This window comes from Bactrocera dorsalis, chromosome 5, assembly GCF_023373825.1.
Source record: "Bactrocera dorsalis isolate Fly_Bdor chromosome 5, ASM2337382v1, whole genome shotgun sequence".
In the NCBI taxonomy this organism is placed as follows: domain Eukaryota; kingdom Metazoa; phylum Arthropoda; class Insecta; order Diptera; family Tephritidae; genus Bactrocera; species Bactrocera dorsalis.
This window is the reverse complement of record NC_064307.1, coordinates 6,047,598-6,064,161: the sequence shown is the minus strand read 5'-3', so window position 1 is coordinate 6,064,161 and position 16,564 is coordinate 6,047,598. Positions and strand designations below refer to the sequence as shown.

General features: G+C 36.6%; 3 protein-coding genes across 8 annotated transcripts in view; all 3 read right to left on the bottom strand.

Moving 5' to 3' along the window:
• Positions 1-2,455, bottom strand: part of LOC105233514 (band 7 protein AGAP004871) — a 104,848-nt gene extending 102,393 nt beyond the window's left edge. For 4 of the 6 annotated variants that reach the window (XM_049456891.1, XM_049456893.1, XM_049456889.1 and 1 more), the window contains exons 1-2: positions 2,363-2,455; positions 2,272-2,300 (exon numbers count right to left, since the gene is read on the bottom strand). The gene's annotated coding sequence lies outside the window, so the exon portion shown is untranslated. Of the gene's footprint in view, positions 1-2,271; positions 2,315-2,362 lie in introns of those variants that run through there. The other 2 variants (XM_049456892.1, XM_049456890.1) reach the window with 1 other exon arrangement.
• Positions 2,456-5,374: 2,919 nt separating this feature from the next.
• Positions 5,375-8,732, bottom strand: LOC105233516 (beta-1,3-galactosyltransferase 1). The gene has a single exon (XM_011215621.3). It carries the CDS (start codon positions 6,719-6,721, stop codon positions 5,540-5,542), a length of 1,182 nt encoding a protein of 393 aa, XP_011213923.2. The 5' UTR covers positions 6,722-8,732; the 3' UTR covers positions 5,375-5,539.
• Positions 8,733-11,079: 2,347 nt separating this feature from the next.
• LOC105233517 (uncharacterized) overlaps positions 11,080-16,564 on the bottom strand; it is a 29,642-nt gene continuing 24,157 nt past the window's right edge. Inside the window, exon 2 of the mRNA XM_011215622.4 lies at positions 11,080-15,225. Coding sequence (XP_011213924.2) covers positions 13,175-14,989 — 1,815 coding nt within the window. The 5' untranslated portion in view covers positions 14,990-15,225 and the 3' untranslated portion in view covers positions 11,080-13,174. The remainder of the gene's footprint in view (positions 15,226-16,564) is intronic.

Below are 16,564 nucleotides of genomic sequence, written 5' to 3'. Positions count from 1 at the left end.
CACAATCAAATTCAGGAAGCATAAAGAACGAAAAGAAATGGACATTTTTGAGACCGACAGCGAGAATTACTGGCTTACTGGTACATATGTATATAAATGTTTGTACATAAGTATACCCTTAGTAGGTAACTTAAATGGGGAAGATAACAAAAGATAGGCTTTAGCCTAAACTTAAAGTCGTCTGCATTCTCTGTGACCATACCTTTGACTCTCAGTAATAACTTACAAAATGAGAATTACAAGTACATAAGTGCTCAATACCATCTTTCATATTTTCACTAAGCATACCAGCGTCGTCGCCAAATCTGTTTAAGGGCTACAACTCTTGGAGGGGCCTATAAGTTCACAAATGGAACAATGAAAAGGTTATACGTATGTAGGTTCTTCTTCCTTATTAGCGTAGACACCGCTTACGCGTTTATATCCCAGTTTTCAATACCGAATACTTTCAGAACTGGACGATGTTTCATAATTCGCTTAACTATGTCAATGTAGTCACTAAATGCATCAGTCACTAGATTACCTCAGGGGGTTCTACAAGATTATGCTCTGGTCTTGAAGCCTTCTGTTAGCCGCCGCATATTTTCGTAGAATTTTCAAGCATTACCCCTGTCGGTCAGCTTGTCAAATTCTTCACACATACGTATTTCGCCCTTTTTTCTGCAAATGCGTCTCGTTTCCCTCTTCAACTCTCAGTCCCGCATGTTGATTTTAACGTTGCGAGGAGAGCAGTACGAAACGGTATATGCATATCTCAATTCAGAATATCTTGAAAACAATAAAGCGATTTCTATTATTGATATTTCTTTTTATTCTCTAACCCGAAAATATAAAATGCAAACCCTCATTAAGGAAAGATTCTTAAAAATCAGCAGCCGTTTAGAGACTCAAACAAAAGCAAAGGTTTTAAGTTTAACCCAACTACTTTCTCGGCGATATTATGATTTACAAGGTGCTTTCCAAAGCAAACAGGACTTTTTGAATCTAGCGCTCCCTGGTGGCGCCACCTATATGTCGGCTATTGCGTTAGAATCTGCTATCTTCATCGATTGTCCAGTGAGAATTTCATGGCATTGTATTGATTGGAAATGAAGTTATTGCATTTTAAGTGTCAGTATGTTTGTGTTGTCGCTGCTAAAATGAGCTTCGAACAAAGAGCCAACATTAAATTTTATTTTAAAATTGGTAAAACTTTTACCGAAACGGTTCAATTGATGAAACAAATTTATGGAAATGATTGCCTATCCCGTAGCAGAGTGCACGAGCACAGAGTTCAACGTTTTCAAAATGGTCGTGAGGACATAAATGACGATCAACATATGGGCCAATCAAAATCAATCAAAGTCAAAATCAGAAATTATCATTGAAATTCATAAAAATGGAATTGAATATCTCCAAAACATCGATTTATTGCGTTTTGACCAAACATTTTGGCTTACGAAAGATCTGTGCAAGGTTTGTTCGGCACAAATTGACTGACGATCAAAAATTGCTTAGAATTCAACATTCGAAGGACATCTTGTGACCGATTATTTGACCAAAAATCACATTTTAACCATTAACCACTCCCTGTATTCACCTGATATGACACTGTAGGAGTTCTTTCTTTTTGCAAAAATTTATTTGCCAATGAAAGGAAAGCGTTATGCAGACGTAGAGGCCATTCAAAAGGCTTGCACCGGCATACTGGCGGCCATACCGGCCAACGAGCTAAAACACTCGTTCGACATGCTTTTGGACCATGCAAAAAGCTATATTGAAGCAGAAGGAGACTATTTTGAATAAAATAAATTGATATTGACGGAAAAACATTGGTTTTGTTTACTTTTGGACCTTACTTTTCCTGTTTACTTTGGAACGTACCTTGTATAGAGCACACAAAATAAATAATGTTGGTTGCCTTTGGCTCGAGATTTCAGTATAACCTGTTTAATTTATGCCAAGCTTTGGCGCTTCGATGAAAGCTAATACTGCACTTTTGATCATATCTCTTCAATATCCAATACAGTTCATTTTCACAACACACTCCAGAAATATTAGTCTTAGTTGCGGTTAGAAATCTTTAAACTCATGTTTAGTGGACAGACGTTGAATGCTATTGTCAAGTCACTGCAATCATGATGTCTTTCGCAGCGTGAAGTTTAACACTTTAATTTCATTATTTTTTACAATTTTATTTCGGCTCTGGTGTAGTCTTATTCAATAATCACTACACGTCCGTAAATCCGCTACCAAGGTGTACCAATATAAATTTAGAATATTCGTACTTACTTTTTACTTCAAGTGCTGTTGTTAGAAAACTGTAAACAAACACGATTAATAAATGTTTTGGTCACAAGTATATTGAATTAATAATCAATACTTTTTTGTTTCTGCTAATATTTCGCTTTTGTTAAGTTATATAGCAAACTCTTGTGTCCACTTGCTTTAGTCGGGCACCAAAGAAATACTAAATCAAAACGCGAAGGGCAAAATTAAATGCGTGGGAAATATAAACATTTTCCACGTTACATTAACACGTCACCACTGGGCAAAGAAACTGTTGTGCCTCGTAGAATGCAACAAGAACTTACACAAATGCTCGCACCCTGCAGGAAAACTAACGGTTTTGTAATTAGCGCACTACTTCAAGTTATTGGTGTCAATAAGCCTTACAAACGAGCAAATAATTGCTAACAACTGACCATCAATACAAGTTAATGATCAACTCGTTTCAATGTCGACATATGCATATACTCGTATGCATGTACGTAAATATGTATATGTAAATGAATGTATTTATTTACTTATTCGAAGCCAAACTTTTTCTGCGCCCATTTAGCTTTAGTAAACATGAGGAAGTTAGGCCAACTCAAACGCACACACAAACATTATATATTTTACATGTAGATATATGTATACATATACGCATTTCAGCTTACAAACAAGTTAGTAACTCTTTCCTTTGACTATAACGCAATTCCATTTTCTTCTAAATCGGGTATTGAACAAGCAAATATAAAAATATTTAAATATAAATGACATTTTTATAAATTGATTGGCCCGTTTTTTCGCTCTTCTCTAATAAATTATATTATAATGGGCTACGGCAAAAGATCCCTCCTAGAGTAAAGAGAATGAAACGGATACGTATGTTCATTTTCGTATGTTTCCCCTCTGGTGATATAAAATCAAGGAGGTCCCCATGCTACAAGATCTTGAAATTGCAACCAATAAATTCTAATGGACCCTTCATAGATCAAATATACGTACATATGTATATACTCTGCTTCCAGTTTTATAAAACATCATTGAGTGTTGATGGCCTTTTTCAGGCTGTGACTTGTCAGATTGGAGCATCTCATACGAATTTTCGATTGAATCCCGAGTGCAATTTAGAAATATGGATATAAATCTTAAAGTTGAGGCCATTGACTCGTTGTTGCATCAGATATCTTTCCATGATGAAATGGCAAACCTTACTGAAGAGAAATATCAAAAGAGCGGGAAAAATATGGCGTTGCTTGCTGTCCCTTTTGGTCTACTTTTGTAATGATCTATTGAAAAACCCCTATATTAGAGTCATGCCAATACCTAACTATGATTTACTCAGAGATTTTTAATTGAAAATTTGATATACATACATACATATCGTCACCTGAAATGCAAAATAACGTATCATCAAAAAATTCGAAATTGAGTGTCTTATTGATTACGATTCACTACTTCAAATTACATACATAATATTACATATGTTCAACATTTTCAGGTTCTGCGCTTAGATATAAACCAGTTTTAACCAATATTAGAATTTTTTTTAACCATGTTCCATTTTATTTCGTGTTTCATTCATGCCACTGTAAATTTCCGAAAATGTTGTTACGTTATTTTGCATTTCAGGTGACGATATGTACCTTGGAAATATAATGTTTTTGCTTTTAAATGGAAAAAAGCCACACCAAGCGATATTTCAAAGTAATTTTTCCAAACAATTAATTATATATAGAAAAGGTTGAAGTAAAATCGATCGCATTACATTCTTATGAAAATCTGCTACACATCAGGGCACATGCAGAATGAGGTTAGCACAGAAATTGTCTTAACCATTGACCTGTCCTTAGGCACACCTGTTGAAGTAAAAGCTGCCGCAGCTGTTTCTACAGTATTTTTCTCACACGACCCTGCAGGAAATTGATTTGCAAATCCAATGTTGTTATCTAAGATTATTTATTTAAAAAGCACTTCAAAGCTAATTGTTATACGAAAAAAAAAAAACAAATCGATCGTAATTTGTATCGATTTGGTTAATTTATTCGTGTACAGCCCACTCTAGTAGTATACAGGTCAATTAACGGGTTATATGCAGTTAGAATTTTCAATGAATCGAATTTTTTTATTTTTTTTCTTAATGCACATACATATATTTAAGAATACACACAGATCGCATCGTTCCGGTGAATATTTTCGAACTTACACGCAAATTTGGAAAAGCATTTCAGAGCACTTGAAAGTACAAGTACAAGGCCAAACTTTAAGCTCGTTTTTCTCAAAATGGTGTTTTCAAAGTCGGTGACCAATATTAGTTAAAAACAGCTAGACCGATTAGTCTCAAATTTTTACAAGATCTTGTTAAATAAATTTTTTAGTAATTAATCGACGATTTTTTCTCACCGATAAATAAATGCATATTTTTTTACAAACAATTAAACCGCCATTTTGTCAAAAAACATTATTTTGATTGTTCCTTTGATTAATTACTAGATTTAACATTACTTTAACGAAATCAGATGGGTTTTTTAATTTCAGAGGATCCAGTTCAAAACGTCTTTTTTGAGAGGAGTCCCCGGAGAACAGCTGTAGACCCTTTCTAAATAAAATACTAATACTAGGTCTTAAAATACCGTTAAAAGATTGCTATCTTTGTGATAATATGTGTAAATATTTTTCTTAGAAAAAATTCTGAAAAACTCTCTTTTTTTCGTACTTCGAACTGTAAAACTCAAATTAATTAAATAATAAAAATTAATTGGCATAACATACGTATATTTACATAGATACGTATATTTTCATATGTGTATGTATATGTATAAATATGCGTGCATGTCTTCATAAGCCATTTTGAATGCAGAGCTTTAAAGCGCTAGTAAAAGACCCGTTATAACTAGAATTTTCAACACTGCAATCACCCTGTTCAGGCGGATGACAACACAATAAAAGCTCACCGCTAGATGTCGCCACACACAGCAATACCAGAGAACGTATATTTACGTAAATATACGTTCTCTGGCAATACTCTAGGAGAGGTTTGAAACTTGACTAGAATTATATTCCCACGTGATGATGCAAATGCATGCACACACACATACGTATATTGTGATTGCGATTACTTAAAAATTCATAGAATATTTATTTTTTGTCCACAAAAAGTGGCTGTTTTATAATAATATCAATATGGATTTGCATTTTAACCAGTTTTATTAAACTTCAGCAGTCCAAAATATTTACAAACCCTACCTTCCGATAATAAAAATTCGAAATTCAATTGCAACAGAGAAATCAATTACCACAATTCCGTCTCAAAGGAATCAACATGGGAAACTCTCTTCTCCACATCCATGAAAATGTAGTCCCGCAGCCTGCCAAGGTGCAGCTGCCACATGTTGTGCATTTGATCATATGTCGGCGAATATGAAAACAAATATTCATGCGGGTCGGAATCACCTGATTTATCTTGAAGTACATCGCAAGTGGGCTGGTTTCTCGCGCAAAATACGGTATAAGCCTGCGCTGGAACAATCCGTATGTTTAACTGTTTCGCCAATAAACCCGTTATGTGTACATCGTCGATCCAAAAGAATTTGGCTCTCTGTGCAGCATCGTACAAGCGTCGCACAACATCGGCGGAATAGACAATGCCATAACCCGGACAGTATGGTGGATATGTTTTGTTGGGATAGCTCCTATAGCTGGCGTGCCACCTAAAGCGATAACTACGGTGGACACGTACACCGATCTTTCGATTGCAAAACAATAGATCACGCTGTTGTCTAAAGAGTAGCTTCAAAGGCTTGCTGATGTTGGTGACGCGATCATCGCCATGATTGTCCGTTTGGGGTAGCTGATTATGTAACATGGTGTTGTGTAGGTAGATCATCAATTGCGGTGTGTTGAGAAAAACATCGTCATCCACTTTAATGAGAATCTTGGAATTACCACAAAAGGTGAGAAACCATTTCATGGCCATCACATGTTTGTATGTCATGTTCTCATAGCTATCGACGAATGAACCTTGCACCATATCGTCATATTCGAAATTCTCCCGCTCCAACTCTGCCTGACTCGTCTCGGTGTCGGGAATGCCAAGCATGAAGACCACACGAAAAGGTATGTTACTCTTATGTAATGGCAACTCGACGAAATTCGCCCACGTTTGTCGTATCAATTTGCGTTTATCCCGATTCTCAGGCGCCGAAGGTACGAGCACCAATGCGTGAATGTTGGGGGTGCAGCTGGGCTGGTTCATGATGTACGTGAAATTGTAGAGATCGATTAATTGACTGTCATCGCGAAAATCGTCAACTTCGGTGGTCGGTTGTATTGACACTCGTACGCTTTCGGTAATGTGATATTTACTATTTCTCAGAGATGGTATGAATGCGTAGGCACATTCCCAAACCACGTAGCCAATTATCAGGCCCACTAATATTCCCACAAATAGACTGGCTACACTGGGCGCAGGCATTCTGCACAGATTTTCACCGCACCAACCGTTGCGACCGAATTCGAAAAATAATATTTTAAGTAAATAATAGAAAAATGACGTAAGCAAACATGAATGAACGGAATGAGTTTCTTTGTACAGTTGATTTGCTATTCAAAATGCATAATACTATTCTCGGAATGCTCATAAGAATTGACTTTTCTTATTATATAGGTGGGTCATAGTTAAGGGATTACATGGGTTTCGTCGAGCAAAAAACGACATATTTTCAATATTTATTTTTTATTCTCGAGTCAACTTAAGAATTTAGGACAATATTCTAGTAATGTTAAAGGATTAAGACAATATGTATTTTTTAAGCCGTGAAAGCCATATAACCCCTCAAGAGAAAGAGAGAGAGAGAGAGAGAGAGAGATAGAAAGTGTACAAAATTTAGACAAACACTGAACTTCAGCCCATGTAAAATACCAGCGCTTATCTTGGGTGGTTTTCAGGTGCATATGAACCCACGTACGTATTTATGATTAACAAAACAACAACAAAATAAATGCAACAAGTGAGCCAATCGATAGGCACTTGATAAGCTTCTCTTCAATAATTCAAGGACCAACACCTGTTTGATCACATACATTAACTAAATAATAATTTATTTTATTTTTACCCGTAATGCATACTTTGACAGTAGAAATGAGTTCACTCACCACCTAAGCCTAGCAAACCACCAGCATGGCTTCCGAAAAATGCACAACATCACCCGATCACTCTTAAACTCCCAGAGAGTTCGTGGCCTTAACCAGAAACCACCCAGTAAGAGAACGATCCCCGTAGCGTTGGACTTGTCAAAAGTCTTTGACACAATCAGTCCCACAACGCTACATCAGGACATCGAAAAAACTACGCTCCCTCTAGAACTGAAGAGGTGGACCATGAACTACTTGAGCGGTTGTCAATTCGAGCTAAAAACTTAAAACTGAGAAGATTAAACAGTTCAGAGTTCAGTAGGATGTACTCTCAACGCTATTGTTTATCTTCTATATCTCGAAACTACCAAAGCCACCAGATAGAGTTTTTGTCACCTCATACGCTGAAGAAAGCACGAAATTGACTTCGGGCAATGGAATCGAAGGCATGTGTTCAAAGGTAACCGGCTATCTCTCTGTTATTTCTCGCTTCCTCTCTGCACGGAACTTAATACTCTCACCCACTAAATCCATAGCGACCATATTTACAAACACAACGGAGGAGTATAGACTTGACATTAATACCGCTCGTATAGGTAAATAATAGTAATAATAAAATAATAGTAATAAAGAAGAAGAAAATGGCGTTAAGATTCCGACTGTCAACTACCTTTGCTCCTTCACTCCTCATACGACCGCAATTATCGCGAAAGTACAGAGCCGCAACAAAATCCTCAAGTCTCTAATCGACAGCGCATGTAGAAAGGACAAAGAAACGTTGTTGGCAACTTACAAGTCAATCGACCGGCCGGTCCTAAACGACGCCGCACCAATACCTGGATGTAGTGAAACGCAGACGAGGAAGCTCCAAACCTGTCAGAATACTACAATCCGCACTACGATGCCTCTTGTTGTCTCCTATTGAACACCTGCATAAAAAGGCGCCCAGTTAAGGAGCGTAATAAACTCCTCTCCAAGCAGTTCCTGGTGGGGTGCAGAAATCATCCTTGCAGTGAGCTGATTGGACAAGAACCGCCTCCTAGGAACCTCTAGAGGTCATTGCTCAATTATGTCGACGACATCAGACACTACGCCGACCAGACTTTGGACGCAACTCACTTTCGACAAGCACTGATCGCCATTCACAGCGAAGCTATCAACACCTTCACCGACTCCCTTCCAGTGAATGGCGTTTTTTTGGAGTCAAATCACCACCCATTGCAGACGAAGAGCTCAAATTGCCGCGAGAAACGAGAGTGACCCTTGCGCAGCTTCGCTCTGTATACTGTAGCAAATTAAACTTCTACCTACCGAGAATAGATCCCTGACATATCCAATATACTGGCCACCTCTTTGCATGCCCACCAACCACACATTTATGTTCTCCCACTTGCTTTGGTCAGACCTCGTCGAAACAGCACGTTTCTTGGGCCCTCCGTTGGATGACGTCGACAACTTAGCTAATCCTTACCATCCGTTAAAATAACAACAACAACAGGAGTAATGAAAACCTAAACCTCTTTCGTGAGCACTTTCACTTTCGGCGTGTATTGTCTTATTAAATTGTCCTAAATTGCGAAATTGATCCGAGGAATAGTTTTGTGAGCTTGTGCACTCGAGGCTAGCTAGGCTAAGTGCGTCGTCTTTAAACGCATTATTCTCTAAACGGTGTTTTTGAAGTCGGTTGGCAAGATTTCTCGGGAACTACTCAACTGATCTTTATAAAAAGTTATTGAAAATTACTGTTTTTTACCCGAGGAAACCCGATCTGAAGTAATATTATTACTACAGTTTCTTCAGCTGTTCTTGACTTTCCGAGTTCTGCTTTGCCTTAAATACTTTCGATTCTTTTTTAATGAAAGACCACTTAAATACATCTTTATGCTTTTATTCATGTATATATATATATTCTTTTCAATTGAACTTTTATTCGATCAATTCTCAAAACTAGTGAATTATTTCTATTTTTATATATAAAAAATTAAAAAATAACGTAACTGAGATAATAAAGTTCTTATATAACCTACAACTTCATACAAAATTTGTTTTTATTTTCATATTTTTTTGTTTTTGTTTAATACTTTTACCATACAATGCGCTTAAGCATAACGGTAAGTAATTATGTTCATTTACATTCATTGCCTATCGTATATAGATACCTGATTAGGTGCTTCGATTTTCGTTATCATTTTCTTGGTATGGGGGTCGCAACCGTATCACGTCACGTCAAATGTTTCACCGCAACTTTCATTAATGATAAATTACATAAATATACAAATATAAAAGCAAAATACAAGTACTACAGACACATGTATACATATAGATCAGTTCGCATGCGCTCCTACGTTTACAGAAAGGAAAACAAAACACTTGCGCTCTTTTGGTTGTGTACAATAATTAAATTAAAGGAATTTGTTATATATACTTGTATGTAGATGTGTGTATATTTTTATAATTTTATGAAAAGTTGGCTCAAAGGTTTGCTATACACATAAATTAAAGTTTAATTATTAGAGTTACACTCATTTTTTTACACTTTAGTTACATAATTCCACCGCTCTCAGCCGCATATGTATGCATATATATATAATTATTTTTATGCCATAGAATATTGGAATTTTACAAACAATCTACAATATGTCAATTATATGCATATACGTATATAATTTATTTATTATATTTACTTATTTATTTACTCACTTTGAGCATTTGATATCCAATGAAAAATAATAATTTGAATAGACTTTGATTTTTAGTTACTCTCTTTTGTATAAATATACTATGTATCTTAATTTTGTCATACTTGTACATCTGGATTCATTACAAGGTTCGCAAATTTTCGTTTCTTTATTTAATTATCTCTTTTTGTTTTAATGTGTATGTATGTATGTGTCAGAATATTGTGCAAACTTCAACCTTAAATATTAATTTCACTTTTTTTGTACGCGACTTACTCTATAAGACTTTCAATGCTTGCGCCAATTTCTTGATGTACATATGTATTTGTATGTATATGTTTATGATATAAGAAATCTAAGATTATTTTGGTACATATGAGTTGCATCAGTTCAACTGTATATCTCTGCTCAACCTTTCACTTAAAATCAAGACATTTTTATAAATAATAAAACGTAGTCACATAAGTACAAGTAAGACGTAAGTCACATAAGTAAAACTCAAGTTCAGGAAAATTATGTGCTTAACATTTGCTGCGGGACACGAGAATGTCATAACTCAAAAACATTGAATCTTACACTGCAATCTGCAAACTTTGATTTATATATAAGTATAAATATCATTGTGGTATTGTTTCATTTTCATCTTTACCGAAGAAGTTTAAAAGCTGATTCGCTTTGCTTCAGTCATACGACGGAGAAGTTCGATGTATACTTTTTGTATGAGACCGTTCACATCGAGGCAAAGCAAAGCGAAATAAAATGTTTATCAACTGTTATCATTCTAAGCTTTGACAAGCAATAGTCGCCAGTTTTATAAAAAAGAAACACAGAATAAACTGAAAGCAAAGCGTTTATCATGACATATCCCTTGCTTTCTTCGCTTCGTTGTTAAAGTATGATTTGTCACGCAAAGCGTAGAAAGTTGTATGTGAATCGATCATAAAGCTTTTGATAGCTTCGAGTGTATTTTTCGCTTTTGCAATCTTTTTTTGAATTAGAAAATGGACATACCCGTGCCATATTGAGACACCGAGTTCGTTTTAAATTGTCGAATAACAGAAGTATATAAAATTAATCAAATATATACATATATGCAATTAGTTTGATATGTTTTCGAGCGTTATTATTTGCGAAATCGAACATATTTTAAAATTTCTAGGACCTTTTCACGGCTGAAACTGTTTTTCAGCTCTGAATAGCCTTCTACATTTCAGTAACAACAACGATTCTAATTCCAAAGCGTCAAAGTCACTATTTATGCTTGGGAGGAGCCAATTATTTGCCAGTAATTTGATTAAGTAAGGAATAATTTTAAGACAAAATATTTTTTTTTTTGCAAATTGCTCTTTAATTAATAAGTTAAAAAAAAATAACAAAATATTAAATTGCCATTTCTGTTTTTTTTTCAATATAATATATGCGAAAGCAAATTTATGAAGCACCGAAATAGAAAAAGTTAGTAGTTCTACAAAAATAAATAGTATTGATAGCTCCCGAACTCAGGTGCTTGATTTTTTTACATACCCTTAAAAGAAAACACAGAAATCCTCCGCAAGATTCATAGAATACGGAATTGAGTCACTCGCTATGTGCGACTATAGACGAAATATACGACGAAGAAAAACAGTGGCCGCTCACAAAGTAGAACCATTTTGTTTTCAAGCTGATTCTGATTTCAGAAAAACTCAAATTTCATTAATAAATATGTATATATTTCTTGATAAAATGAAAAAAAATCGATATGTTCTCTGTAAAAAAATAGAGATAATTAACATAATTTTGAAATCATAAAGTAGGCTCAATCACCAACTTCACAACTAATCTTTACAGGCAGTTTATTTGTTTGCTTTTTAGGTTTGATTTATGCGGAAACAATAATAGCGAGCTGAAAAATCAGCAGTCTCTCTCTGCTTAGTAAAAAAATATTCCGTATGATTGCAGCTTTGTCAAAGAAAATAATAGCACGGCACGACAGTCGGGTCTGCTTAGCCGGAACGGACTCGGATTTTTACCCGGTCAAGGACTGTCAACTCGCCAGTTTTCTGCAACTACAACAACAACAAAATAAGAGTTCAATTATCGATAACAACGAACAAACCAAGCACACTCATAAATTCGAGTTTTCGATTCTGAATCTTTAATGTATGGCAAACTTTGATTATAACTTCTGGCAATTACAGTTTCTGAATTCTAATTACTAATTTGTGAACGCCGACTGGTACGATAAAAAAGTGCAAGCACTAATTTAATCACCACAACAATCATTAATCATTCTGCATACGATTCTGGAATTTTTGCGGTTTTAAAACATTTCTGGCAGCTGCAAAAGATATGCTTTTACTTTCTAATAACCGCTGGACAAAGCTAAGCTAGAGGCTTCAGTTAATATATGCGTATAAACTATAGATTCAATTCTAGTAAAATGACTATGTGACACATTCGAAAGTATTCTATCTTTTTATAAAGCATATATTCATACTAAACTTCAAAGTTATTATAATAAAAATAATTTATTTTAATTTCACTAAAATTAGCATTAATACATTGGTTTAAAAATAAACTTTAAATTACGTATACCAACTGAGCTAATTTCATTTAAATACTTGTTCTAAGCGTGTTTTGACAACTTCAGTCAAACCACGCCCTACAATTCCGATCGCAAAATATGTACTATACTCCTTAGGCGAATTGTCTTCGTTTGCACCGCACAAACGTATCCATTTCACACATACATATGTACATATGCGTGTATATAATTTTAATCTAAAGTTTTGATGTTAAACATTTGCACTATATGATATGAGATTTGTGCAGAATGCTCACTTACATATGTATGTATATGTATATAAGATAAATATTTTATTGAATATTTGCTTTTTACATGATTTTTTACGCTTGTTGCGCCTTTCATATTTTACACGTTCACACATTGGAATATACACAAGTTGTTTACTTTAAACGTACTGCCTTTACACAGATCCTAACTAAAATCAATTTCTCTTATTTAATTTTAAAATAAAATGTTGTAATAAAAAAGTAAAACTTAAAGAACTTATGTGTATTATGACAAATATGCTTGTATGTGTGTGTAAATTTATATGCACGAGTTAATGTTACTATCTGTAGCTCTTATATTTATTGTAGTCAGTCGGGTGGGGTGATGTCTGCTGCTTGGCGGCGTGCAGCGTTGCAGCGCTGGTGGATGTTGGAGCAGCCGAGAAGTGTCTGTGTGCTTTGACCACATACATCTCCCAAAGCCTTTGCACCTGCTGGGGATTGATCAAATGCCAGGCATACAAGAACTCCACGTCATCACTATTCACCGTGTCATTGAGCAAGTTGTCACAATCAGTTTCGTAGAGTATGTATTGGTCGGCGTTTGTGATGGCGATACTTAGATTTTGCGCCAAAACACCCGTTATGTGGACGTCATCGATCCAGAAGTAGGTCGACACCTGTGCGGCGTTATATAAAGCTAGCACCACGTCGGGCGAATAGATGATGGCATAGCCGGGACAGTAGGGCGGATAGTACCGGCCGGGGAACTCGCGTGCTGTGACGCGCCATTTCGAACGGTAGCTGCGTTTGACCATAGCGTTGATGTTGGTTTTGCAGAGCAGCAAATCGTGTGGATGGCGGAATATCATTTGTGCAGCATTGAATTGTGTGTTATTTGTGTGTGTGTGTGCAGCGTTGGCATCGGCAGCATTTCGTACACTATTACTGCTGCTCGTGCTACTACCGCTACTACTATTGGTGTCTACAATAGTATTATGCTCAAAAGCTTTTCTATCATTATCGGCGGTTTGGTGTTGAGATATGGCAGCACTGGCTTGAACATCCGTAGCAGCAGCGGCGGCGGCGGCGACCGCATTTTCCAGATCACCGTTGACAGCAGCACGATCCAGGTAGATGAGTAGTTGCGGTGTATTCACGTAGACGTCGTCGTCGACCTTGATGAGAATTTGCGCTTGCGCACAATTATATAGAAACCATTTGAAAGCCATCACATGCTTATAGGTCATATTACGGTAGCTATCCACAAAGGAACCCTGCACAATATCGCCATTTTCGAAATTCTCGCGCTCTATATCCAACTGCAGCGCTTCGGTCTCGACGGTACCGATCAAAAAGATAATCCGCAATGGCATAACACCATTCACGGGCGGCAATTGATCGGTATTGCCCCACGTCTCGCGTATGAGACGTCGTTTCTCCTCATTGGCTGGCGCTGAATGCACTAAGATTAGTGCTTGCACATCCGGACTACAGCTGTTCTGGCTTATAAGGTACGTAAAGTCGTGCAGATCGATTAATTGATGGAAGTCATCCGGTGGAAAACTAAACGCTCTCGCATTGCCTATCGTTGTTGTTTGCAACTCTGCAGTGTTCTTAAGTGTTGCCGCAGTGACTAACGGTGAGGCCGTACTTTTAACTGAGCTGACTGTGCGTAGACTCGTCGTGTGCTCGTTAAATAGGTGTTGACTCTTATTCTTATGGCTAGTACTAGACCTATGCGTACTACTACTGCTACTGGTACTGCTACTACTACTACTACTACTGTGGCCGCTAATGTGAAGACTATCGTCCGCTTTTCGCGTTACTTTGGCAGCGATTTCGTTCGCCTCGGCGCTATCGGCTAGTAGATGTTTACCGGCGTACAGCTGTTGTTGTGCTATGGCATTACGCACCGCGACACCTCTGCGCCATATTGAGGGCCGTTGTTCGACCTGTGGTTGCTGCTGTTGTTGGCGTTGTAGGTGCAATGGCGGCACGTAATCGTCGAAGTCTGAGTTTTGCTGTACATTCGCACTCGCCGCACCACTGCCGTCGTATTCGACATTTAGCATAGCCGGTTCTTGCATGCGCCATATCACTACGCAGACATTCAACAATACTATTAATCCCCATAAGGGACGACGTTCCAACATGTCCAGCACTGCCCGGCACCTACTCCGGGCATAAATTTCGTCGCGTCTCAAATAATGAAGACGTTGCCTTGGGAGTATTCTCTAACTTGTTTGTGACCTTGGTTGAATTTTAGCTCAGCGCCGTTGTTCGCATTGGAAAAGTGGTGTGTTAATTTGATTCTAAAGTTGCAGGTTCCTTTCCTAAGGTAACCAATTAAATATGGATGCAATTGTCTTCAGTGTCGTTGAAATGTAATCTGGAAATAAGAAAGCGTACATTAATTTGAGCAATCGAAAATATCAAGTAGATTAAAACATGGATTTAAAAATAATATAGGAACCTCAAATACTTGTAAAAATGTAAATTAAATCTTTTACTGTCCACACTCATTGTATGGTTATATAGAATCAGAAAGTATGACAAAATCCATTCAAATAATATAAATGTGAATGTAAGTTGTTGTTGTAACGATTATCAAGACCCTGCTTGTGGAAATAATTTAACGGTAGGCCCAGGAATCGAGTTGTTTCGACGGGTTTGGATCAAAGGGAGAGGAGAGTTAAGTGAGTTGGATCAATTAGGCATACAAAGAGGTTATTAGTGTCATGTAGGGACTCTATCCTGGATTAGTAGGAGTTTAACCTGCTAAAATATCCAAAACGAAGTTGCGCAAGGGTCACTTTGGCAGTCCATAAACCCAAATTAATTATCAAGTCACAACTGTACCAACCAAACAACCTATTTCCAAACGTCATTAAGCAGCTAGTCACCGGAAATACAATGTATATATGATCAAAGCTCTAAAATTAAATTTACATTCACATCTTACTCAAAAGGTGTACTCATTCATTATTTTACAGATAGCTTGCCGCAAACTGCTGCTAATTTAGATTCAACCCAAAGTTGATTCATAAAAGCAGTTTTGCGGATCATTTTTGTTTTACTTGTGCTAATGAATCACTTTAATTATATATAATTACTGAAAAAAAAGTAACTATTGAATAATAAACTAATACAAATAAATCTTATTTTTCTAAACTTAAACAAGCTAAAGGGTGATCCATTTCTAGATTCCCTGCTTTTTTAAGAAACTTCAAGTTTAATGAGGAATGTTTGTTATCATGCGAAAGAACATTCTTTGGCATTTACCGTTTGAAGATTATCTCTTTCAATTGTTGATCGCGGCTACGTCTCAGATGGTCCATCCTTTGTATCCAATTTTGTTGACTCGTTCTAGCATTTTGACTGGCCCAAAAGGTAAAATTATCTGCTAACCGAATTGCTCTGAATAAAACCATTGATTGATGCGACATGTGGAAAGCGACGCCGTCTTTTTGAAACCAAATGTCGCCGAGATCTCGAGCTTCAAGTTAAAGCATCAAATAATCGGTTGTCATGTTGCGATAACGGTCGCCATTATCGGTTATGTTCTTACTGGTATAATTTTTGAAGAAATATGGACCGATAAATCCACTGGCCCATAAACCACACCAAAAATTCCCTGTAGAGAGAGTACGATGTCAAAGGATCCGTAAAATAATTTTTGTGATTGTATTCAAGCTGCAGTTCGCCTTAAAGTTGACCAGGAATGTTGC

Coding starts and splice junctions, on each gene's coding strand:
- LOC105233516 (XM_011215621.3), bottom strand. CDS start 6,721: ATGCCTGCGCCCAGTGTAGCCAGTCTATTTGTGGGAATATTAGTGGGC.